Source organism: Miniopterus natalensis, chromosome 8 (genome assembly GCF_054644295.1).
Source record: "Miniopterus natalensis isolate mMinNat1 chromosome 8, mMinNat1.hap1, whole genome shotgun sequence".
NCBI classification, from domain to species: domain Eukaryota; kingdom Metazoa; phylum Chordata; class Mammalia; order Chiroptera; family Miniopteridae; genus Miniopterus; species Miniopterus natalensis.
Window position 1 is genome coordinate 11,648,186 of NC_142088.1, and position 25,537 is coordinate 11,673,722.

Sequence of the window (25,537 nt, forward strand, 5' to 3'; positions counted from 1 at the left end):
CAACCCTAAGGTGCTGCACTTTTCTAGGGACAGGAGCAGCCCCTGCTTAGGATTGGGAAATGCTCCTCGCCAGCTAAGAGCCAGGTGGCTCCTTGCCCTTCAGCCTCAGTGTCTGCTGCCCCCTGGTGGGCTCAGTGAGGAATCAGTTGAAGAAACCTGGAGGTCAGGTGCCTGCCCTCACTCCTGGTGACCTGAAGGTCTGCTCAAGCTGCTGGGACTCCCAGTATTTCCAGCCTGGCCTTCCAGCTCCAGGCAGCACCACCTCCCATCAGCGGGACCCTTTCTGAGACACCCTTGGGGAGGCTGATACTCCAGCCCCACCCAGGTGGCAGAGCCCACTCACAGGGACCCCATGTCCTCTGCCCAGGTCCCGATGTGTCCCTGCAGCACTACTGCATCAATTTCAGCTGGATCAACCTTGGAGAGCACTCAGAGCAGCTCCTGTGGATTGAGAACAAATCAGACTGCACGGCCCACTTCCAGTTTGCCATTGACTGCCAGGAGAGCGTCTTCAGCATCAGGCCGACCTTTGGAACCCTGGCGGGCAAGGGCCGCATGACCCTGCTCTGTGCCTTCCAGCCCACTCACCCCATCATCTACTTTCGGCGGGTGGCCTGTCTCATCCACCACCAGGTGAGCTGTGGGGAAGGGGCTGAGGAGGGACCGATCTAAGGCCCAAAGATAAAGACAGTGCTTGCTCACCTCTGTATTCTGGAGCTTCTGAGGCTATCTGCTTGGATCATCTCCTTCAGGGCCTCAGCCCGGCTTTTGGAGCCCAGCGTGGCCGGAGACACACAAAGTTCACTCTGAACCACATGGGCGTGTCCACTCTATCCTGACTGCTCCAGGCCAGGGCCTTTTCTGCTGCTGTTGCTAGGGAGAGGGGGGATTGCACCTCACCCCACACAGCAGGGCCAAGAGCCTTAAAGTGAGCACCCCAATCCATACCCTGGGCAAGCTCATTCAAAAACTGTGCCCTGACCAACTGGTGCCTGGCCAAGGTAGTGAGAGGGGCCGAAATCTAGCCTCACATGGACAAATGTCACAGGACCCATTGTTCCTGGACCTGATCGGGACCTGCCACTCGGATACCACCAAGCCAGCCATCCTGAGGCCTCAGCACCTTACCTGGTACCGCACACACCTGGCGCGGGGCCTGACGCTCTACCCCCCTGACATCCTGGGCCTTATGCTGAGCGAGGAGAAGCTGGAGCGGGATAAGAACGGGGCCCTCATGATTCCCACGGAGGTGTGGTGGACCGCACGGAGCCCGGGGGCAGGCTATCCTCCCAGGTTCACGCCCCCTTCTCTAGCAATTCTTGGGCAGTCCTGTGCCCCCAGAGTGCGGTGGGGGTGACCTGTGCAGAGCTCTTGTAGCTTTTTGCAGGAAGAAGCATACAGATGAGGGGCGTGCAGGAGGAATGCAGCTGCCTCCACCCACCCACCTCTCCCACCAGGACCTGGACGACGCGCAAGCCCCGCAGTACCCCTTCGTCCCCCCCATGGCTGAGTACTTCTTTGATGGCACCAGGGACTTGGCCATCTTCCCCCCACCCGTCAGCATGGAGCCTCTCGAGGTGGATTTTGGTGCCTGCCCCGGAACTGAGGATCCCAACCCTGTCCCACTGTGCCTGGTGAACCACACCAAGGGCAAGATCACTGTGGTCTGGACACACAGGTCTAACTGCCCCTTCTGGGTGACCCCAGAAACCTGCGATGTGCCCCCGCTCAAGTCCACGGCCCTGCGCCTACACTTCCACCCGCCTCACCCAAACGGGCTCTACGCCGTGGAGCTGGAAGCCTTCGCTGTCTATAAGGTGTGTGCGGGCAGGTAGGCCGCGAAGGCGGGTTCTCTGGCCCCGAGCCTGAATGGCGGAATGGAGGGGGGGGGCTTTTAGCACAGCTTTCCTTGGCCAGGAGACTCAGAACACAGGCTGACCCCAGCCCAGCCTTGGTCTCAGGCGCCCAGCACTCCCTCCCCAGCTCCAGTCGGCCCTGCCCTTTCCCTCCCTCTCAGCGCTGCCTCCCCTGCTTGCTTTCCCAGTGGCCTGGGTGCTGGGGCCGAGAGAAGAGTTAAGCAGTGCAGTTAAGATTAGAGTCCCTTGCCACCATGTAACCTTAGGCAAGTCCCTTAATGTCCCTGAGCCCTGGTCTTTTCATCTATAAACTTGTGGCCATATCCAAACTTCCGAGAAGGCTTTTTAAAGCTGAGTCTTTAACGGCCTCCATTCTGATATCTTGGCAGTGGAATGTGGAGGTCCGTAGGAAGGAGGCTATGGACACCTGCCTTGGCTGAGGCTGAGTGCTTCAGAGTTTTAGGCTCCTTGCCTAGCCCCGCACTGTCCTACACGGCAGCCACCAACCACAGGTGGCCACCAAGCACTTGGAATGTGGCCAGTCCAAGTTGAGATGTGCTGTAAGGCTAGAAGACGCTCTGGATTTCAAAGACTTAGCATGAAATGAATGTAAAATATCTCGCAAATCACATATATCAGTTAGTTATATGCTGAAATAAGATTTTAGGCTTCTTGAGTTAAATAAAACATATAATTGAAATTAATTTCATGTGTTTCACTTTATTAATGTGGCTACTAGAACCTTTCAAATCACCTCTGTGGCTCGCATTTGTGGCCCTCATTCTATTTCTATTGACCAGCACTTACCTAGGCACATTTCTCCAGGATGTCTTAGGGCTGGTATGAGGATTGAAGAGCGTTTGCGGAGTGCTCAGTGTGGGGAGCCAGGCGCACAGAGAGAGGGACTGTTATGACTTCTCTTCACTGTCTTCCCAGGGAGCCCCTCCCTCTGTACACAATGTAGAAATCCTGCAGTGCAGGGGGGCCAGCTGGGGTGCTGCACAGGGTTGGACACAGGACTCTGAGCTTGTCCATGAATCTGCCCCTCCCCCTACCCCCTCTCAGGTCCTGCAGAGCTTCAGTAACATTGAGGAGGACTGCACCGTGTGCCCCTCCTGGTGTCTGACGCTCCGTGTGAGAGGCCATAGCTACAGTGCTGCCCTGGAGCACCACACCCCCCAGTATTCCCTGGATGCCCCCAAGGTGAGCATGGCTCCAGCAGCAGTGGGAGGTGAACAGGGGAGCTTCGCTTCTGCTGTGGCCTGGAGATCCCTGTCCCCTCTCTGATGGTCTGAGAAACACATCCCAACACTCTCCCTGGCTGCCCCAAAGTCCCTACCACCAACCCCTGGGGCTCTGGCCCATTTGAGGACTCTCTCCTAGGCCATAGCCCTGGAACTGGGGAGAGTCTGGGGCTTGGACAGCTGGTTGCTGCCTGTTCCATCTGAAATGTTCCCCCGTCCTCTCACACTCAGGTTTAAAACTCTCCAGTTCCTTCATTTGTCTGTGTCCCATTTACTGAACATCTGTCAGGGGTAGGTCCACCACACCATGAGTCCCTGCTCCTGGGGACCACCCAGGCCTGCGTGGGTCACAGAGCCAGCCCCTTGGCTTAGCCCCTTCCTCGGGGAGTCATAATCCCCAGGCCTTTCCTGTCCAAGCAGCAGGATGACATAGGACTTGAAAGCACAAATCCTGGAGCCAGAGAGCCAGGTCACCAAGTTCCAATTCTGGTTTCTCCTTCAAGGCTGTTGCCGGTCTTTCCATACACCCTCACCACCCTCAAGCTGCTGGCGAATGAGCTGGGGCTGCTGCTGCTCCTCCCACCAACTACATTTCCCGGAGCTCTCCCAGACTGCCTAGGGTTTCCCTTGGCCAGCTCCTCCCAGCGGCGTGTGGCCTTTACTGCCACCCAGCACATTCTGGGCCTGTGTTGCTCCTGTGCTGCCTCACGCAGAGCACTTGTTGACCAGCTGGATGGGGCACCCTGGTCAGCAACCTTGGGCCTTGTCTTTTGTAGCCTACTCAGCTCTTAGCCTGGTGCTGACTACACCCTAGATGCTTAAGGAGTCTTTGGAAGCTGAGATTGCTGGGGATTTCACTTTCTCAAAGTGGGTTCCCCTCGGCTACCTACATCTAGAAGGAGCTGCTTACCCCAGAGCTTCTGGACCAGGATCTCTAAAAGCGGATTCTCCAAACAATGGATTGAGGGCACCCTAAAATGAAAGAGCTCCTCAACCTTGAGGATGGGTCTTGGAGGCCTGCCTTTCTTCAGCCCGGTTCCCATGGTCACTCTGTCTCCCTGTCCAGAGGCCTCTGAAGGACAGAATTTTTTGGTGCCAAGCTGTGGCCTCCCTCCATTCCCTGCTCCCAGGGCAATGATTGGGATGTGTGGAGGCATCTTGGATTTTCTTGGAGACAGCCTACCCAAGCCCACATGTACTTCCCTGAGCGTGTGCTTCAGGGGTGAGAAGGCATGGAGATCTGAGTGTGGGTCCCTCTTCTCTCACACCCCAGCTATTTCCTGCAGTGTCTCCCAGCGAACCCTCCTACCGAAGCCTGCTCCTGACCAACCGAGGTTCCATGCTGCTGACCTTCAACCTGGCCCCCAAAAGCAGCTCAGACATCTCCCTGCTGCCCAGCTCGGGCCTCGTGGCCCCTGGAGCCCACCAGATCTTCCTCATCTGCACCTACCCCAAGGGCAACTCCTGGAAGCAGCACATTTTTTACTTGCAGTTCAATTTCTGCCCCCAGTATCTCAAGGTAGGAGTCAAGGGTAGTGGGGCTGGGTCCTTGGTAGTGAGCCCTAGTCTGGGGGGGGGGTCCCTTTTCAAAGCCACATTTTGGGGTTGACCTCTAAAGCTCACTTAAAGTAGCCAATGTGCTGCTACTCCTCCAGAAAGTGGCATGGCTGGGAGACAACCTCCCTGCCATGTCTCTCACCCTCAGGGCCCTGCCTGCCCACCTCATGGGGTCTGGGACAAGAAAAGGGGTTCAGAGGTCTCACAGGAAGGAGCGGGGACAACACAGGACTCATGTCTGCAGGTGTTAGAGAGGTGTTTGCGACCAGGCCAGGGAAAGGGTCCAGGATGGTGGACCCATGTCTGGCCCTCGAAATGGTCTGTACATCGTCTGTCAGTCCCTGAGCTCTTTCCAAGAACCATCTCTTAGGTCATTCCCAGCTCACTCTGCCTTTCATAGAAGCTGCCCATGCCCAGGCTGGCAGAGGGCCCTTTGCTGCCCTCCCCAAGGGGGAAAAGCTGCCCATCCATGGCTTCCTGCACATTCAGGAATCTAGGGCTGCAGGGTGAGGTCAGGGTACTGCCCGCCTTCCTCTGGCCCCAGGAGGTGACCATGCAGAGCCGGGAGGAGCCGCTGCAGCTGAAGATGGACACCTCCAAAAGCATCTACTTCAAGCCCACCCAGGTGGGCTCCTCCTCCACCAGCCTCTTCACCTTCCGCAACCCCTCGCGTCTACCCCTGGAGTTTGAATGGAGGGTCTCCCAGCAGTACAGGATGATGCTGGCTGTCCAGCCGGCCAGAGGGCTTATCCAACCCAACGAGAGCCTTGTGAGTTCCCTACCCCACTGCTCAGGGCCGGAGGGAAGGGTACCCGCCATCCTCACTCCCACCAGCATCTCTTACTCTGCCTATCAGGGGCCAGGCTTACTATGTGTGCCTCCCACCCAATCCATAGTCACCTCCCCCAGTATTATGAGTAGGTGTGATCGTTACCATTATCATCACTTCCCATTAAAAAAAAAAGAAAGAAAGAACTAAGACTTAGAGAAAAGAAATCCATTGACTAAGGTTATAAATTAGGAGGTGCCCAGCTGGGGCTTGAACCAGGTTTCTGATGCCACTGCCCAGGGGTGAGTCCACCCTCCATCCATGGTTCCCAAAACTCTCAGATCACTGGGAGGTGGTTTGGGGCAGCTGGATTTGGGGCCAAATGGTGGCTATCATTAGGAGTGAGGAAGGAAACTCCAGAGTTCCCAGTGGCTGTCTGGAGTGAGGCACAGGCTGTGACCCAAACTAGCAGATCTCCATCCTGGTCTAGGGCCTTATAGACTGATTGGGGGGCCAAACAGGCCACAAACCACCAACACTTAGTAGGGGCAGTAATGGGCGAAGTTAGAGACACACAGACTCTGGAGTCAGCCTTCAGAGTTCACATCCAGCTCCCACCATGTGCCCTCGCCAGCTGTGTGACCTTCGGCAGGTTACCCCCATCCCTGAGTCTGCAGCTTCTCATCAGAAAATGAGGCACTAAAATAATACCACTTCCCTGGTGGGGACAAAGGATTGAGAGGCTTTGGGGAAAAAATATAAATACAATTTGTGTAAGGTAACCTGAAGTGCGCAAGGTAAACACTCAGAAAGGGTTACCATAGCTTGATATCCTGCAATGGGACCTCAGACAGCCAGGAGCCTAGGTGGGGAAGGGGGGGTCCCATAGACGCCACACAGGGAGAATCTCTGTGACCATAGACACTGACGTGGATCTTCAGCCCTCTGGAGGAGACCAAGTACCTGTTCCGAGTAGGGGTGTGGGTCTGGGAAGCCAACCTGCCCCTAAACACCAAGCCCTTCACCACCACCCCCTACATGATCCGGCTGGTGGGCGTGGGCATCACCAGCACCCTCTCTGTGAGTGGGAGAATCTGATGGGTTGGGGTGGGTGCTGGAGGCCAGGGCACCCCAGGGGACCTGACTTAGAGAGGGCAGGGGATGGGAACCCTTTGGCCTGCACCTCTGGACCTACCCTTCCTTGGGGATTCTCTAAGGCCAGGGGTGAAAAAGCCAGGGCCGTGGGCCTGGGGGAGCCCCTCACCCTGGCTGGCTGACTATGACCCTCAGGCAAAGGAGAAGGAGCTGGACTTTGGGAATGTGGTGGTGAACAGCCAACAGTCCAGGTTGCTGGTACTCCTGAACGAAGGCAACTGCACCCTTGACTATCGCCTGTTCCTGGAGCAGTGCAGCCCTGAGGGTGTCAACACCAACCCCATCGGTACTGGGCCTGGGCTGGGCCTGGGGCCAGGGAAGCGGGCACTGGCTAAGACTGGTTAATCAGACCACGGTTTGTGGGCAGACAGAGCAGAGCTTAAAACATGGTGCTTCTACTTTCTAGATATGTGGCATTGGGTTGGTCCTCTCTGAGCCTCAGCTTCCTCATCTGTAAAATGGGGCTGCTGGCAGCACCTACCTCACAGCTGCTAGGTGGAGCAAAGTGTTTAGCTGGTACCAATGACACAAAAACAGGTCCCCTCTATCTTGGTTTGGGAGGAGGAACTCTGCTCCCCACTTTCTGGCTCAGAGCCTACTCTGTAGTTAGTGCTCTGCCAGCCCCAGGGAGGACATCTGGAAAGATGCGAGAGATGCAGGGCCTCGCTCTTCAGCACTGAGGGCTTCTCTGCCCTTGACCCCACTGGGTCATCTTTGAGCAGCCCTTCAGCTGGACCGCACAGAGGGGAGCATGCCACCCCGGTCCCAGGACACCATCTGCCTGACCGCCTGTCCCAACCACCCGTCCCAGTACTCCTGGACCATCAGCTACTCTCTCCTCTCACACAGAGGTACCTGGGCCACCTGACATGGGGCCACCTGAAAGAAGTGGGGAGAGCTGTGTGAGCAGGGCCTGGGCGGGGGATGCGGAGGGTCCAGGCAGAGCTGGCGGGATGAGTATGAGTGTGCGAGGAACCTTCGGATGGCTGGTGTGTGGGCCTGATACCAACCGCCTCTGTCTGTGTGGGTGTCTGTGTATGGGATGCCTGAGCTGTGGAGGGCGCCAAGGGAAGAGTTGGGAGCTGTGCTGAGTGACTGTGGGCTCTCAGACAAACCCTCAGCAGCCCTGGCCTCAGCTTCCTCCCCAGCGGAATGGGGTTCACAGCCTTCCCGGGGCCACGGGGCGGTGTCGGGGCAGCACAGAAGAGTGGCTCAGAGTGCGGACCCGAGCCAGGCTGCCTGGGGCTGGATCCTGACCCTGTACTTATTAGCTATATAATCTTAGCAGGTTGTTAAACCTCCCCATGCCTCAGTTTCCACATCTGTAGAATGGGGATAATAACCATGCACAGGCAAGAAAAAGGAAAGAAGGACTGATGCGGGTTACCACATAAAGAACCTTGAAAACATTAGGCCGAGTGAAAGAATCCAGTCACAGAAAGCCACACAGTGTGCGATCCCATGGCTGTGAAACATCCGGAATGGGCAAACTGGTAGAAACAGAAAGTAGGCTAGGGGCTACAGGGGGCAAGGAGGATGGGGAGTGACAGCTACTTGGTACTGGGTTTCTTTTGGGGGTGACAAAAATGTTCTAAAATTAAATAACGACGATGGTTGCACGACTGTGAATGTGGGAGAAAACACTGAATTGTATGCGTTAAAGGGTTAATTTTATGGCATATAAATTTTGTTCAATAAAGGTGTTAATAATATGGTGCACGTTAAATACAGTGGTGTGTGTGAAGCACTTAGGACTGTGCCTGGTGTGTGAGAGTGTCACACAAGGGCTGGCTGTTGTTGGAAATGTCCCACAGCCTGGTTGCCCAGGGCTCCTGCAGGCCCCACCCCAGGGGAGCCGGGAGGGGAGCCTGCTCCTCCCACCCACATCCCTTTCCCCCAGATAACAAGGTTGGGGAGAAGCAGGAGCTGTGTCGCGTCTTCTTGGTGGCCGTGTTCCCCTTACTCTCCATCCTGAACATCTGCTCCATGGGCAGCGCTGAGGGCATCACCCGGAGACACCTGTGGCACCTCTTCTCCCTGGACTTGCTCAACAGTTACTTGGAGCGCGACCCCACCCCCCAGGAGCTCACCTACAAGGTGCCCACCCGGCACAGGTGAGCCAAGCCTGGGAGAGGGTCAGGGCCTGTCGGGGATGTTCTTGGAGCTTTCTGTCCACACCCTCAGCACCAGGCCCTGTGCAAGAAGTGGCTCCCTAGCTCCCCCCAAATTCTTACCCATCCCTGGAGGGACCTGGAAAAGGCAGGGATTGGCTGGACACCTGAAGTGCTAACCCACCCTGCCTGAGTCCCAGGGTCCCTAATTCCCACCTGTAGGGAGATGAGTGCCAGCCCCCTGGGAGGGCCCCAACCTGTTCCTACCCCTGCCTCTGAGCCCCATTTCTCTGCTCCACACAGCATAAGTCAGATCCCCCCTGTCTTCACCCCTCTGAAGCTCGACTTCAATTTTGGGGCAGCGCCAATAGAGGCCCCACCTTCTGTGGTGCTCCTGGCCCTGAAGAACACCGGAGTGGTGCCCCTGGACTGGTACAGCTGGCTTGGAGGGATGGCTGGGAGGCAGGTGCTGGAGCCCTTCACTTGCAGCGGGTACCCCAGTGATGGGCTGCAGAGGCCAGGGTGGGACTGGGGTTGCCCAGCAGGACGCAGGACCTGTCACTGGCTGACATGTCAATAGGCTCAGAAGTGGTGGAATCACCAGCTGGAGACGGGCACCATCGTCTCAATATTTAATGAACGAGAAGCGTCCACTGAGCATCTGCTATGTGCCAGGTTCTGTGCTTTACAGGCCTTTGTTCTTCACACCTCGCCAACCGTGTGGAAAGTCCCCTTCTGCTGACTTTCACAAGTGGGAAGCTGAGGGCTCAGCAAAGCCAGTTTTGAAGCCAGATTTGTCCAACTCCAGAGCCCCTGCCTACACTGCTTAGTAGCAAAGCTTTGAACTGCTCTTGTGTACCAGGCACTGTGCTGGGCACTGGGGCACCCCCGACAGAGCCCTAGTCCAGTGGGGACGGGGCCTGCGTGGGTCTCACGGTGGGGTGGGGTCGGGGAGAAGGACAGGGATCTGCTGCCCCGGTGTGTCAGGGAGGAAGGCGTGACTGAGTGGAACCGCGTGGGGCTGGCTGCGAGGCAGACTGCACTTCTCCAGTCACCTGGGGCCCAGGCCTGGAGACCTGAGCCCGCCACGCTTGGCCCTTCCTGTGCTTGGCTTTCCTCCCACCGGGCCCCGAGCTTGCGCCCAGTAAACATCCCGTTTCCATGCCAGGGCTTTTCTTGTTCTTCCTCCCTGTCTCTGCCACGCGCCTTGGTTTCCTAGTAAACTTCCTTTTGATGACTTCCAGCTTTCCCTGGCTAAATGGAGGTGAGAGAGAAGTGTCCCATCTGGGTCAGGCTGGCCAGAGAGAGCCAGGAGTCTAGCCTGGGTGTGGCAGTGGGTGGATGGGATGGAAAACATGCAGGCGGGGGCATCTGGGATCTCAGGAACCTTTCTGCCTGAGCAGAGAGAGTTAGGGGGTGGGAGCTGCATCATGGGGGGGGGGTGATGGCTACCCCTTACTCTGGATTATCCTGCCCCTTCCTGTGGTGGGGGCTGCTGAGGAAGCTGGCTACTTAGGCGGCTCCTGCCTGACAAGGGCAGGGGCTATGAGTAGCTGAGGCCTCCAGCCCTGAGTGACTGGGGAAGCTTGGCAGGCAAGGCTGCTGGCCGATGGGGAAGGCCCAGGGCCCGCTTTAAGCTCCGGACCCGCCATTCACTGGCTCTTTGAGTGGCCAGGAGCCAGGTTCTACTGGGCTCGGGGTGGGGGCAGGAAAAGTGGTGCTGGCCTGTGTCCTGGTGTGGAGCAGGGTATTTTGGTGGATTGTGTGTGCATGTGTGTTTGTGTAGGAGCAAGCCAGCTCACAGTCTCTGTGGAGAGGGTCCAGGTAGCTGGAAACCGAGGCAAGAGGAAAGCCAGGCAGAGTGCCTACCGAGCGGGGCCCATTCATCAGGAGAGCATTTGAGGTTCAGGAAGGCAGGCTGTGCTCCTTCCAGGATTCCAAGCACAGGGAACCTTCCTTGGATGGCTTGCCTCTCCCAGGTTTTTTGTGTGTTGTATTTCCTTTCCCTTCCTTAGAAGGCTATTTTTGAAAATTCTAGCTGGTCTCTGCTGAGCTTATAAAGAACAAACTGAAGGTTTTAGTCCTGCCAAGACCAGCAAGGAACGGGGAGTGTGGACTTGGCCTGGAGGCAGCGGCAACAGGCAGGACAGATGGAGTGAGAACCCCAAGGATGCGCAGAGCGCGGGAAAACAGGGGAGTCGAGCCTTCCCCTCTGACGCCTCTGCCCAGGGCCAGTGAGATGAGGGGCTTTGTATTTAAGGGGAGATTCCTTACAGGGGCCTGTTAACAGCAATTGTTCCCTCATGGGAACTCATTAAGTCATCGACTAAATCTTCACTGGGGCTTCCTAGGTGCAGGGTCCAGGCTGGCCCTCAGAATAGAAATGCAGCCAAGCCCAGGCCCTGCCCTCCAGGTGCTGAGGGCTCTCTGGACAGACAAGCCTACTGGTGCAGGGTGACGTGCGCTGTGAGAGATCTGTGGAGGCCACTTCACTCAGTTTTGGACATGGGGAGGGGGCACATCAGAAAGGCTTCCTGGAGAAAGCCACAACTAAGCTAGGCCTGCAGCCTTGGGAGAAGAGGCAGGGGGGCTATACAGAACCCTCCAACAGAGCACCTGGCCTGTGCGTGGGTAAGAGGAAAGGGCACAACGTGACTGAAGTGTTGATGGGGAGGGACGGGCGGGCCTCGGGTGCAGCTGGGGGATCCAGCAGGGCCGAGGTCTAGGCCTTAGAATCTTTGTCCTCCTGAGAGTTTGGACTTCTTCCCGAGGGCATCAATGGGATGACGGGCTGGGATGAAAGGCAAAGATACCATATACTTTCCTGTCACTACAGTCTGGGTTGTGGAGAGAGAAGCAGATCAGCAGCCTGAGGCAGGGGACATCACTCTGCACCAGTAGGCTTGTCTGCCCAGAGAGCCCTCAGCACCTGGAGGGCAGGGCCTGGGCTTGGCTGCAGTCCCCAGATGGGGGGCCCACGCTAGAGGGTTGGCAGGGAAAAGGGGCTGGGGATTACTGAGAGGGAGACTGGGTGAGGACAGTGAGGGAAACAGAGGTGTTGAAACTATCCAAATGACCCCAAAATAGCAAGATCTCCACTGATCAATATCCCCAGATAAAATGACAAAAGCATTTTATTCACCTGTAACAAGTCAACCAATACCAGGTGATGGAAGAAAAGTAAGAACTTCCCCAGCTTCCCCTCCAAGTCCACCCTGCTGGGGTGACCAGAGCTTCCTCTCTCGGCACTTGTACAACATACAGACCCAGTGACAATTACAGGGCTATTTTGTTTCTCTTTCTTTCTTTCTTTTTTTTTTTTACAGTAATGGCACAATACTTTATATATTATATTACTTTCTGCTCAGCATTATATCAATAACATTCCCTTTAGATAAATACAGATCAATACATAAATCTAACTCATTCTTTTTTTTTAAATTTTATTTTTGTTTAAAATATTACAGATGTCCCTTTTTCTCCCCAATGACCCGTTCCACCGCGTCCCTTCCCCCTCCCCAGTCCCTCCCCCCACCATTGTCCATGTCCTTGGGTTGTGCATATAAATTCTTTGGTTACTCTCCCCCCCTCCACCCACCCGCCCTCCTCCATCCCTCTGACATTCGTCAGTCTCATCTATGCTTCCATGTCATTGAATCTATTCTGCTCTTCAGTTTATTAAGTTCTTTAGATTCCACGTATAAGCGAGATCATGTGATGTTTGTCTTTCACTGCCTGGCTTATTTCACTTAGCATAATATTCTCCAGGTCCCTCCATACTGTCCCAAAGGGTATGAGATCCTTATTCTTTACAGCTGCGTAGTATTCCATGGTGTAAATGTCCCACAGCTTTCTATCCACTCATCTACTGATGGGCACTTGGGCTGTTTCCAGATCTTAGCTATTGTAAACTGTGCTGCTATGAACATCGGGGTGCATATATTCTTTCTGATGAATGTTTCAGGATTCTTAGGATACATTCCTAAGAGTGGAATCACTGGGTCAAATGGCAGCTCCATTTCTAATTTTTTGAGGAACCTCCATACTGTTTTCCATAGTGGCTGCACCAGTCTGCATTCCCACCAGCAGGGTACCCAGGTTCCCCTTTTTCCACACCCTCGCCAGCACATGTTGTTTGTTGATTTGTTGATGGACCCATTTTGACAGGTGTGAAGTGATACCTCATTGTGGTTTTCATTTGCATCTCTCTGATGATTAGCAACGTTGAGCATTTTCTCATGTGTCTCTTGGCCATCCATATTAACTCATTCTTTTTAATAGTTGCCTAATATCTCATTATATGAATGGTCCTTTAAGTTATTAAACCACTTATGTATTGGATGACATTAGTTGTTCTAGTACTTTTTTTGCCACTCTAAAGAAGATTGTAATAAACATCTTTGTATGTGTGTGCATGTGTGTGCATGTGCATGCATGCATTTATTCCTACTGGTTACTTCCCCAAAATAAAATTTCTGAGACAAAGGGCATTTACATTTTTTATTCCAAATTTCTACAAAAAAGGTGGTAGTAGTTTCTTCCCTTCCTACCTAGTTTTGAGGGTGTCTCTTCTTTCTACAAGTAACAGCATTGGATGGAACTCCACATTTCTGATGTGAAAAAATTTAAGATTGACTGGAAGAAGTGTCGATTTGCTTTTTCCAACCCCCGTTGGGCCTTTTAGATGTGTTGGCTGTTTTCTCTTCCCTTCTGACCTCTCCCTGTTCCTAGCCTCTGCCAGTTTGGGGACATCTCTGTGCCAGGTCTCAGATTGTGAACTTCGGTCCCCTTTGTCACTTGTTTTGTCAGCTATTTAGAGTGCAGTGTTTACTACAGTGCCAAGCATTTCAGGGGCATTAGTCTAGGCCCAACTTTGCTTCAGATTCCAGAGTGCCAGTCCTGCTGGGACATCTGTCCTCTGACCTGTGCCCAAGCTGGACACAGTCCCTCTCCGGGGCCCTGGTTGGTACTGTTGGCATTCTTAGGTGCCTCAAGTGGGCCTTCCTGAGAGTTTTGTCACAGAAAGCCCTCCAGGGTTAATGGACAGCTCCCAGTGACCCACATATATAAGTGACCTCCTCGACCCCCGGCACCCACAGTGGGAACCCGGCCTTCACTTCTTTTTAGTCAGTGAGAATCCACAACAGCCACATTTGGGACAGCTTGCCAGATGGCGGGATGAAGTGGAGGTCATGGAGGAGACCCCCACCATCCCTCCTGGGGCTCAGAGCTACCGCCTCTGTATTCTGACTAAGAGGCTTCACCCCTCCTGCTTTGTATCCTCTCTCAGGGCCTTCCTCTTTCCAAGTGACCAGCAGATCAACCTGGAGCTGTGGGCAGAGCATGCAGAGTTTGACTGCACCGAGCTGCACCAAATGCGCGTGCAGGACAATTGCATATTCTCTATCAGCCCCAAGGCTGGGAGCCTGAGTCCTGGGCAAGAGCAGGTGGTGGAGCTCAAATACAGGTGCTTCCTGCACTTCCGGTCCTGGAGACTGCTCCCCACCCCCCCCCCAAGATCCTGGCCTTGCACTGTGTGATTCCAGGATACCCTGAATGATTCCAGGGTACCTGAGTGGCCACCACCCTGGGAAGACACTGCCTTCCCAATTGCAGGGGAGGTTTAGTTCCCCTCTTGGCCCTTCCCAACCCAGGGACCCCCACATGCTCCCAGGGGCTTGCCAGCTCAAAGCCACAGGTATGCTGTGATCATTTGTTCTCCCACTGGTACCAGGGCTCCCTAACTCACCTGGACTTGTGTCCTCCCTTCCAGCCATCTGTTCGTCGGCACTGATCGCCTCCCAGTGCTCCTCAAGGTGTCCCATGGCCGGGAGATCCTGGTGAGGCCCTAGCCCTGATCCTCTCCTTGGACAATCAAGAGAGGAGGAGGGAATTAGACCCCCAGGGAGCAGGGGTCTGGGTCTCTCTGCTGGGTGCTTCACTTCTTCCCAGGAAGGGTGCTACTCATGAGCTCTCTGTCTTCAGCTAAACTTCGTAGGTGTGACAGTGAAGCTGGAGCAGAAGTATGTGCACTTCACCTCCACCAGCCACCAGTTCATTCCTGTCCCAATTGGCGACACACTGCCCCCGCGGCAGGTCAGTGGTCTGCATTGTCCTGGTCACCCAGAGGCCTACGTGCTGATCTCTGCATATCTACAAAAGTTCTTGACAGGGTGACAAAGACACTGCCTTCCAGAAGCCCTTACCTGGTTCCTTTGCTGTGAAAATGTACACTGGAAATCTCCAAGAGGGGGACATATTATTTGCCCAAACATTTCACAGCTCTGAAATTTCCAACCATTTAGAAGCCCTTGTGTTTCTGGGCAGGGGCCTCTGGCCATTCAGCCTAGAGGCAGAGGAATGGGCTTCCTGGACCTGAGAGGGGGTTGCCAACCCCCAGCTCTATTTACTTCCCTACACCACCCTCTATCCCACTGGCTCCCCAGAAGCCCCACCTGGAGCTGGTGAGCTGGGCACCCAAAAAGGAAAGCAAAGACTCATGTGTCTCTAGGAGAGCTTTCCAGAGTGACTGAACCACTCTCCTGTGGGCCTGAATGCAGACAATGGAAAATGCCCTCAGTCATGGAGTCAGCAGACCCAGTTGTACATCCAACCAAACTCCACAACTGTGGCCAAGCTTTCTCTTGCATTCATGAGATGATGATAGATGATGGGCCTGGACCTGCAAGAGGGCAATGGAAAGAGAGAGAAGTGAACAGATTTAATTTACATGTTGGAGGTAGAGTCATCGGGACTTGCTGGGGATTGGATCTGAGAAGTAAGAGAAAGGGAGGGATTGAGGATGTATTGTACTCCTAGTTTGACCTGCTGGGATATGCAGTGCCATTTACTGAAAGGAAATACACTGCAGGGAGGAACAGGTGTTAGAGTGAAGAGTTCGGATCTGGCCAAATTTGAAATGCTTGTGAGACAACCAAGAGGGGTTGTCAAGGAGAAGTTGGCACCAGGCCTGAAGTTCAGAGGGTGGCCCAAGCTGGAGAAATACAGCCAGCATGTTCAGGAGTGGGTGCCACAAAAGATGAGGGCGCTAGGCCTCCATCCCAAATGAACTCTTTATTCTCTCTGGCTTCCACTTACTTGACTCTAAAATGAAGGATTAGGTCAGAACACCTCTGGTTTCTTCCAGGATGTTCTGTGATTCCCAAACTTTGGAGTTAATCTTGGGGGGCCTCATACCTTTCTTCTGCTCCCTTGTCTGCCTTTAAGCAGGACTGCCTCTAATAGCAGATGTGGAAGGTGGCAGCCTCCTAGGTGATTAGAACCAGAGCCTAGAAAACAATGAAGAGTCAGGATAGTGCTTGCTTGGACATTTCCCTAAATTCCAATACTAAGGACACGAGCATTAGTGTTCCCTTGTACCTTAACAAAAGTAAGCTGAGAGCAAGTAAAATAAGGATTACAGATTATCATAAAATATCACAGGCTGAGAATATAGCTACGTACTTCTTGGATGATGAAGCCAGAAGGGAAATCAGAGTTACTTAGGGGAGCTCTGGGACTGTAAGTGTGACATTATGGAGATCAACCTGCCCTCCTGCAGGGGACACAGAATCCCAGGCTGTCTGCATGGCAGCCCTGAGCCCATATGGAGGTTTCCCTATTTCTGCTCCCTGCAGATATATGAGCTGTATAACGGTGGCTCGGTGCCCGTGACATATGAGATACAGACCAACATCCTGTCGCAGGTTCAGGAAAAAAATTTTGACCATCCCATCTTCTGCTGCCTCAACCCCCAAGGGGAGATTGAGCCAGGCACCACTGCTCAGGTCTTGTGGATCTTCTCACCTATTGAGGCCAAGACCTATGTGGTGAGCAGCAGCCTGGGCTAACATGGGGCTTGGAGTTGGCCTCCTGAGTAGTTCTTGCTCTAACCAGTCCCTTCCCCCTCCCCTAACTTTCCAGGTGGACGTGCCCATACACATCCTGGGATGGAACTCGGCCATAATCCGATTCCAGGGAGTGGGCTATGACCCCCATGCCATGGGGGATACAGCCCCTTTCCACAATATCTCCTCATGGGACAGCAGCTCCACACACTCAAGACTGATGGTTCCTAGACAGGTAGGGGGAAGGGAGCTGGGAAGGCCTGAGGCGTAGGAGGAGCCTGAGGGTCCAGGGTGGCCCATGCAGAAGGATGAGAAGCTGGGAAGGAAAGGAGATGATGTTGAGAATGGAGGGATACAGAGATGAAGCCTGGAACCAGGCTCCCTCCAGATTTAGGAGGCAGCACCAGCTCCATGGGAGGCTTACTCTGCCACCTAGTGACCACAGGTGTTCCTGCTCAAGCCACTCCACCCCCTTCTCTGGGCATTGTGATGGGTTTATCAGAAGGGGTGGAAAGAAGCTCTCCCTTTCTAGGGCTCTAAGGTATTATCTTCAAACAGAACAGCCCACCCCTGGACCTAGATGGATTTTGCTGAAAGATATCTAGGGTCACTAACACTTCCTTCAATTCACACACTCCTCACTGTTCAGAGGTCTGACCCATTTATCCACCTACCCATCTATCCATCTCCCACTGACCCACAGGCCTGTTTACTCATCCACGTATCCATCCATCCATCCATCCATCCATCCATCCATCCATCCACCCACCCAGTTCTCCATCCATCCTTCCATGCACCCATCCAGCCACTATCCACTCCTACATCTGCCTGGCCACCCTTCTGCCCCTACCCTTTTGGACTCTTACAGCAGGATGACCACCATGGAGGCCCTGGGAACACAGAGAAGAGTCCCGCAAAGTCCCAGACCTGGAAGCACTCAGTCTGGAGAGAGAGAAAACGCTCCTTTCACGTGGCCTTAGTCATTCCAGACACCCCTACAACACAGCTCCTGTTCTGTGCCCAGTGACAATAACAACAGCTGATCACCCATTAATTTACAACCACCCTTCAGTGATTCAAACTATGTTGGCTTCAGTTCTGTCTTCTCTAAGCAAATTCTGATTTCTCAGGCTTTCCAAGTCCATTTTAATGTTCAAAATCACAAGCTTCAGAGTGACACTGTCTGGGTTTATACCAGCTGCACCTGTGAGAGAACTTTGGAGAAAATATTTATGCTATCTGAACCTTAGCAACACATCTGTAAAATGGGGACAATAGTAGTGCTTGTGCCTTAGGGCTACTGTGAGGATCAAATGCATGTAAATTGCCTACCATGGTACCTGGCCTGTTGAAAGCACTCAGTGATGGGTAGTGGTTGCTGTGGTTATTATTTCTTCATCTCCCCAAGTTGCTGTTGTGTTGTTTCCACCAGCAGGATGTCTTCCTGTCCCAGTCTCACATCTCCCTGGGAAACATTCCTGTGCAAAGCAAGTGTAGCCGCCTGCTGTTCCTCAACAACACCTCCAAGAATGAGACAATTACCTTTGCCTGGCAGCTGAAGCCTTTAGACTTTGGGGAGGTGAGAGCACCTTGGGTCCACAGAATCCAAACCTCCAGCAGAGCTCCAGACCTACCCTGTCTCATCCCATCTTGTCCCATCTCACCCCACCCTACCCTATTCCCTCCCATTCCATCCCACTTCCTCCCATCCCATGTCATACCACCTCATCCCATCCCATCCATCTCATCTTGTCCTATTCCACCTCTATGAAGCTCCAGAGACTCCTTCCCCAAATCAACAGGTGTCTGTGAGCCCCATGATAGGGATGGTGGCTCCGGAAGAGACAATCCCCTTCGTGGTGACTCTGAAGGCCTCAGTGCATGCTGGTTTCTACAGCATGGACCTGGTATGCAAGGTAGGACCAGCCCCAGAGAGAGGCTGGGATGGAGCACTATTAGATCCCCAGGTCCCCAGAGAGAGCCAGCCCCTGGAAGGAGGGGGCCCACAGCACAGGCCCAGGGCAAGGCCTGGCTACAAGGCCCCCAGACCTTGGTCTTCTCTCGCCTTGTCCTGGGCCACAGGTGTACCAGCAGAAACTCCTGAAGGAGTTCCATAAAGAACTGCTTGAGTGGAAAGACGAGAAAGCACGGCAGGAAGCGGAGTTCACTATCACAGACAGGAAAGTGAAGGTGAGTGGGGAGAGTGGGCCTTGAACACCACAGGTCTTTCTGATTGGCCTTCCCAGAAGGGACAGAGGTGGTGATCCGAGGGGCTCTTGCATGCAAAACTGGCCAGCCTACCCTAAGAGATTAGATTTCTTCTGTTAGACTAAGCATAGCACCTCCCCAAGAGACTCTTTGGACACAGAAGGCTGACTGACCATTCCCTGTTTCATGTAGCTAGTATTTAACAAGTGCCTTGTTTTTTTAAATCCTCACCCAGGGATGCTTTTTCCATTGCTTTTCAGAGAGAGTGGAAGGGAGAGAGAGAGAGAGACAGAGAGAAACATTGATGTGAGAGAGAGACACCCATTGGTTGCCTCCTACATGAAACCAAGGTATGTGCCCTTGGCCAGAATCGAACCCGGGACCCTTCAGTCTGTGGGCCGATGCTATATCTGCTGAGCCAAGCTGGCGAGGGCTAAAAAGTGCCTTTGAAGTGCTGGGTACTGGGGATCAGGGAAAACAAGACAGAAGTCACCTTCTGATGGAGGACACTGTAGTATGGTGGTTTCAGGTGCAGGCTCTGGGAACAAGTTGCTCGGTTTTGATGATTTCTAGCTCTGTGATCTTGGTTAAGTTATTTAACCTCTCAGTTCCCTCAACTGTAAAATGGGGGCAATATGGCATCTGGGATTGGCTTCAAGATAATTCGGAAGTGAGGTGGAGATGGGATGAGATGGGCTGAGTTGCTAATTGTTGAAGCTGGGTGGTGGGTAATGGAAGATTCTTTGTAGCATTCTCTAAAGTTTTGCATGTCTGAAATTTCCCAAATTAAGAAGGTTAAAAATAAAAGTTTTAAAAATATTTTTAAGTGCGAGTAAAACATCTTCTGCTTTGTAGCACGGTTGGGAAGATTGAGTTAACACATGTGAAATGCCTACAGCAGTGCCTGGCCCCTAGTATGCATTCACTAAACATGCTCAGAGCATTTGCCAGGGGAGACCGATAACAAACATGAGACAAACATGTCTTTGCTCCCCTCCCAATCTCATAGCCTTCCCATGATGGTGTTCTTCTAACTCAGTCACCTCCATGTCCACAATGCTGAACTCCTAGGGAGGGACTGCTCCCCTCTGAAGCTCTGGACAAACTGTGAATGCAAATCATATCTTGGGCCACAAAAGAAGGGGTTTCTGAATTAAGTCTTAATAAGGAAGGCTGTTTCCTTATCACACCAAAGTGCAAAGCTCTAGGGCACCAGCTTTTTGGGGGCAGTCTACACATATTTGGTGGCACCTCCACTTTCCTTCAGTTGGATAACCAGATTTCCCTTGTCTGTAGGTTGTACTTCCCTAGGGAAGGTTCCGTAAGAGGGTGTGGTTAGGACTTGGGCAAGTCCAAGAGGGCAGCAGCCCCTGGCATTGGCTTCAGGCCTTCGGTGGGTCAGCAGGAAGGATAGGAAGAGAGGAGTCCCTCTAGGGCTCTCGTATCCTAAGCAGGGTTCTCTTTGCTTCCACAGAGAAGGGTGTATTGTACAGCCTGTGAACCTGTGAGAAGGTACAAGGTAAGGACGTAAGCCCCAGGTCCATCTCCTTGGATAAATTGAGAGGGTCCTTGCTCACTCTCAGAGATACCTCCAACCCCTGGTCCAGCCTCCTAGAAGGGAGAGACAAAAGTGCCAATGGGTGGAATCAAGCCCCTGCCTGGCCCAAAAGGCGTGGTTGGTGGGCTAGGGACCCATCGGTGATAAGAATGCAGTCCACAAATGCCTGCTATTATGCCTCCCCCTTCCCAAAGACGCTGCCCCCCATCAAGAAACAGCAGTCTCTCAACCGGCCGACCAGCTGGAATCTTAAGATCCCAAAGGAAGAAACATTCTGGCCCTGTCCCCAGCCGTCCTCACCAGGAATGCTCTTCTTGGGTCTCACTGCCCGCGCCCATGCCATTGACTACTTCCTGGCCAACTTCTTCTCTGACTTTCCCCGACACTTCTTGCACCGGTGAACTCTCAGGGAGTGAGGGGTCTCTTTCCTCTGTTCTCTGCCCCCTCTCCCACTCTAGAACAGGGGCTGCCCAGACCCAACCCTTGCCGAGGGCTTAAAACAGGTGCAATGATGGGAATGGGAGGGATTGGGTCTAATGGGGCACTGCTGGGCCCAAGATGCCCCCATTACTGCTTAGGCCCTTATGAAGAGGGGGCAAAGAGCCAGAGCCCCTGGGGAACCCCCCTAGGCCTCCCATCCCTCCTTCCTTCCTTTCCAACTTGGGGCCTCTCCAGGTCCTGCGCTGATTCTGAGGGTTGGGTTTAGTTCCCCAAATGCAGTAGCACCGTGTTTGGGTTAAGGCTGGGTTCACCCCCAAACTCATCTATGTCCTCATGACTGTAAGGCCACCACCACTGCTCATGCCCCCAGCCCCAGCATGGTGCCTTGCCCAGGCCACTCAATGTCACGGCCCACCTCAGGGGGCTGCCACAGAAGAAGTGTGCCAGGGAGGAGTCGAAGGCTTCTGAGAAAGAATGCCCTGACACATGGGCCCCTGTCTCCAAGCAGAAGAAGCAACTTTTGGTTGACTGTCTCACCACCATCATCAGGTGACTGGCCATCCCCTGGACCCTAACCCCCCCATTTCTCCAACCCATTCAGTCAATTCTGGGTCCATTCACAGCTGCTGAAGTCCTAGCCCTTCCCTTCCTGAAAAATAAAACTTCCTCACAAAATCTTCCCATTGGTGGCCTCAGGCCCTCCAGGGTGGTACAGCTTTAATGGAGCTGCCTGGAGGGATCATCAAGGCTGGGTCCTGAGTTCTGCCCGTCCACGGCTGGTAGATGCGGTCTAGAGCCAGTTCACATTCTCCCCAGGGTTCCTGTCCCTCATCTGTGTAACTCTGGCCTCCTAGCTCTGTCTCCACCATATAATGTTCCCCTCTAAGACTCCACGGGGTTCAGAGATGCCTTAGTCTAAAGAAAGGTGGGAGGGGCAATGGACCTCGGGCTCCCCTCCCCCACTTAGCTCCTGTTTGTGGACACAGCAAGCAAGAACTGCTCCTTGGGGAACCCTGACACCAAAGCCTCACAGGGGGCTGCAGCACCTCTCAGTGAGAAACTTCTCTCCCTCCCTGCCACCCAGGGGCCTGCTGGAAGACAAGACCTTCCAGGAGGCCATAGACCAAAGCCTGGTGGAGCAGGTGCCTTACTTTTGCCAGTTCTGGAACGAGCAGTCAGCCAGGTTCATGGCCCAGAACAGCAGCCTGCACGTAGACCCACAGCTGTTCCTGTCCTCTGACAGCTGGGAGGGTGGGGACGGCAAGGAGCAGGAGGAAGACAGACAGAGGCCGGGCAAGCAGGAGGAGGAGGAGGAGGAGGAGGAGCCCGAGGAGGAGGAGGAGGAGCCCGAGGAGGAGGAAGAGGAGGAGGAGGAGCTGGAGGAGGGGGTGGTGAACGAGGAGGAGCTGGAGGCGGAGGCCCAGAAGGAAGAGAAGTTGACCTGGACCAGGGTTGAGCCCACCCAGCAGCCCACGTCCCAGGACACACTGAGATGGTGGTGGCAGCAGCAGCTCAAGGTCATCACGAAGGAGGAGCAAGAGCAGGATGAGAAGGAGGCAGTCAGTCGGTGAGCAGCCCCGGGGGGCTCGGAGGGGTCTCTGCGCCCGAGGGGCCTTCCCACCAGGCGATGTTATACTCACACTGTTATACTCATTCGGGGCGGCCTCTGCTGTGCGTCCCGGCCAACTCGGTGTCCACTTGCGTCACGTTGGAAGGGTAAGATCTGGGTGGGAATATCTACAGAATGGTGATCTGAGCTTTAATTTTTTCTCCAAGACCTGGCTATTGACCTTCACCAGCACACCACTGCAAGGAGGGCAGTTGTAGTCCTCAAGGTCTCCTAAATGGGCTTCTAGAACCAGGAGAGCAGCACCACCTCTCCCTGCACCGCTTTCCCCAGGGACTGCCCTGCGGTGGCTTTCTGTTGGGGTTGGGACTCTCTAGGCCCCGCCCAGCCCCTTCTGCATCTTCTCATTGCTGGATGCCTTTCCCCAACCTGGCCCTGAGATGGGACTAAAATTGCCCCGGGTTCAAATCCCACCGCTGCACCAGCAGCATGACATTTGGCAACTTGGGCTCTTTAAGTGTCTGTAAAATTGCAACGAGGGTGCCTCCTAGTGTTGGGAAGGTGGGGAGTTAAATGAGAATCCACGTAGAGCACGTGGCACACAGTACAGCACAGCAGAGGAGCAGTCCTGGTGGGTGAGGGCGCTGACTCCGCCGTCCTGGTGCCCCGCAGGCTCCCGGCTTTCGCCAACCTGCAGGAGGCGCTGCTGGAGAACATGATCCAGAACATCCTGGTGGAGGCGAGCCGAGGGGAAGTGGTGCTCACCTCCCGGCCGCGCGTCATCGCCCTGCCGCCGCTCGGCTTACCCAGGTGGGGGCCCCCGGGCCGGCGGCCGCGCGGACGGCGCCGGAGAGGCCTGAGGGGCAGCAGGTGGGGGCAGGCTTGGCCCGAAACCTCACCCTACCTGGGGCCTTCTATCTTCTAGGATTTCGATTGGAGACCTGCTGTCGGAGGCGCCCCCAGGGTCACAGCACACAGTGGTGTCCAGGCTGGTGGTACCGCCCCCTACTGACTCTTCCAGGACGCCAGCGCCCGGCCCCTTAGACTTGCTTCCCTAGGTTCCGCGCGGCCCCCTCTCCACCGCCCACCAGTAAAGCATCTAGCCTTTTTTTCTGTATCTGCCTTTACTTTATTTCTCCGACGGGGGAAGCAGCTCGCGCACCTGCTCTGACGAAACAGATGGTGGGAGCGGCCATCGTGGACCGCAGCGACTCACTGGAGACTCGGGGGCTGGCTGGGAGGTGGCGCCTCTGCGCCCCACGCCACAGCCAGGCGAGGGCTCTCGCGGCCGGCTGCCTGGCTCCGCACCTGTCAGGCCAGGGGACGGCGCTTCGGCTGGGGCCTGGCTGGCCTTTGCCCCAGGGTAGTCTGGTGGACTGGAACTGAGGACCCGGCCTGGTTAGTGCAGCAGGTGGCCGCGGGTCGAGGTGACCTCTCCGAGGCCCGGCCACTCCGCCCTCAGTCTTTTTTCAGCAGCTGCAGGGCTCCCGGGACTCTGCTAATAGATTGGAAAGGGAAACTGAGGCACGTCGCAGAGGGCCAAGAACTAGACGCTGGGACGCGGGTGCAAGTCACCATTAGCGGGCCACAGTCCCTACAAGCGACTCCCATCCTGACTCTGAATTCCCTGACCAGGGGATGTCCCGCCCTCCCTAGAATACCACCTCCCGCTCCCCGTAACCTCGGCCAGGCAGCCTCTGTGCTCCGCTCTTCGGCTCCTCCCATCCTCTCCCCCACCCCTGCCAGAGGCAGGTGGGTGGAAAAGTGACATCTGGTGTTGTTCCAGAGGCGCCCAGGTCCCCCCGCCCCCAACACACCCCCGCCGCCGCCAAGGCCTCGAGGAGCTCTGGCCCCAGAGCCCTGGCGGGGGCGGGAGGGGGTTGGGGCGCTCCGCCTCCTCTGAGTCAATATTTGCCCCGAGCAAACGGGCCCCGGACAGGTGTGAGTGCGCTTGTGTGTATGTGCGTCTAGGGGCGGGGACTGAACAGGCCGTATAAGAGGGCGCTGCGCCGGGCTTCGGCCCAAGCTCCGGGGCGTGCGCTGGGGACCAAGCCAAGCAGGGCCGACCGGGTGGAGGGTGGCCCGGGAGGGAGGGGCGGGCCAGGTGCGCACCTGTGCCGGCCCCGGGCCGCCGACGTGTCAGCCGCAGACGCGCGCAGGTGAGGCGGCGGCGGGCGGCGGGCGGCGCTGCGCGCTCGGAAGACCAGGACCAGGAGATCGCCGAGGGCTACAGCCAGGCCCCGGGCCCTCCGCTCCCGCCCCGCGACGAGCCCCTCGCACAAACCGGACCTGAGCGTTTTGTTCGTTCGGCTCGCGTGAGGCAGGGGCGGCCTCTCAGCACCGCCCGGGGGCCCAGCCCGACCGCCACGCAGGCACCTGCCGCCGCCGCCGCCGCCATGCGGTCGCAGAGGCCGTGCGCCGCTCCCAGGCGAGATCCGGCTCCCATCCGGCCCCACCCGCTTTGCCTCGTCCTGCCCTGGCCCGAAACTCCTGGGCTGCCGGGCCCGTTCGGGGCAACGCGGGCCACAGAGCAGCCTCCACCGGGTGGGACAGGGGGCTGTCACCCAAAACAGGAGCCTTTCGCAGGTGGAAACCCAGTTTCTGGTCCGACTCTGTCCCAGCGACTTCTGTGGCCTTGGGCAAGTCATTTCTCAGGTCTCTCCTTGGGTTTTTTCATTTGCAAAATGCGGATGTTGCTCTGGCCTCGGACGAAGGCCTCACCAGTCGCCATATCCTGGTTTCTGGGCTTCTAGCAGTGCATTGGAGTCCTCTGACCCGGGAAGTTGGAGACCCTCAAAGGGAGCAATAGTGGTGAGGTGGTGGAAAATCTGGGTGGGGTGGGCTAGAACCATGATGGAGGTCAAGTCTCTCTTCCAGATCCCTGCAGTACTGTTATCCTGAGGGTCCACTCCCTGCCCTCTCCCTGGCCCCTCTTCCAGTCCTCCCATGTCTGAGACAGAGACAGACAGAGAGACAGAGTCAGACGATTAGAAAGGACAAACACAGGGTTCAGTTGCCCTTGCCTGAGGGGGTCCCCAGGTGCAGCAGCTCACTACCTTCCCCAAACTTCATAATTCCAAGGCTTTTTGTTTGGGGGCGGGGTAGGGTCTATGTGGCCCTCAGCTTAGCTGGGAGTCCATGGGACATTAGCTACAACCCAAACCTGGGACAGGGACTCAAAGTGCTAAGATCTGACATGGAGGAGGGGGACAGAGATTGCTCAA

General features: G+C 55.2%; 1 protein-coding gene across 1 annotated transcript in view; it reads left to right on the forward strand.

Annotated features, from left to right (window-relative positions):
- CFAP65 (cilia and flagella associated protein 65) overlaps window positions 1–23,371 on the forward strand; it is a 38,313-nt gene extending 14,942 nt beyond the window's left edge. The window contains exons 9-33 of the mRNA XM_087819972.1: window positions 368–633; window positions 1,049–1,249; window positions 1,458–1,817; window positions 2,922–3,059; window positions 4,374–4,619; window positions 5,202–5,426; window positions 6,348–6,506; window positions 6,717–6,867; window positions 7,304–7,432; window positions 8,482–8,695; window positions 8,996–9,124; window positions 13,983–14,159; window positions 14,466–14,532; window positions 14,678–14,788; window positions 16,330–16,521; window positions 16,616–16,774; window positions 17,975–18,118; window positions 18,342–18,455; window positions 18,622–18,729; window positions 20,222–20,266; window positions 20,500–20,702; window positions 21,167–21,295; window positions 21,831–22,313; window positions 22,986–23,123; window positions 23,239–23,371. Of these exons, the coding sequence (XP_087676098.1) occupies window positions 368–633; window positions 1,049–1,249; window positions 1,458–1,817; window positions 2,922–3,059; window positions 4,374–4,619; window positions 5,202–5,426; window positions 6,348–6,506; window positions 6,717–6,867; window positions 7,304–7,432; window positions 8,482–8,695; window positions 8,996–9,124; window positions 13,983–14,159; window positions 14,466–14,532; window positions 14,678–14,788; window positions 16,330–16,521; window positions 16,616–16,774; window positions 17,975–18,118; window positions 18,342–18,455; window positions 18,622–18,729; window positions 20,222–20,266; window positions 20,500–20,702; window positions 21,167–21,295; window positions 21,831–22,313; window positions 22,986–23,123; window positions 23,239–23,371 (4,421 nt within the window). The remainder of the gene's footprint in view (window positions 1–367; window positions 634–1,048; window positions 1,250–1,457; window positions 1,818–2,921; window positions 3,060–4,373; window positions 4,620–5,201; window positions 5,427–6,347; window positions 6,507–6,716; window positions 6,868–7,303; window positions 7,433–8,481; window positions 8,696–8,995; window positions 9,125–13,982; window positions 14,160–14,465; window positions 14,533–14,677; window positions 14,789–16,329; window positions 16,522–16,615; window positions 16,775–17,974; window positions 18,119–18,341; window positions 18,456–18,621; window positions 18,730–20,221; window positions 20,267–20,499; window positions 20,703–21,166; window positions 21,296–21,830; window positions 22,314–22,985; window positions 23,124–23,238) is intronic.
- The last annotated feature ends 2,166 nt before the right edge of the window (window positions 23,372–25,537 follow it).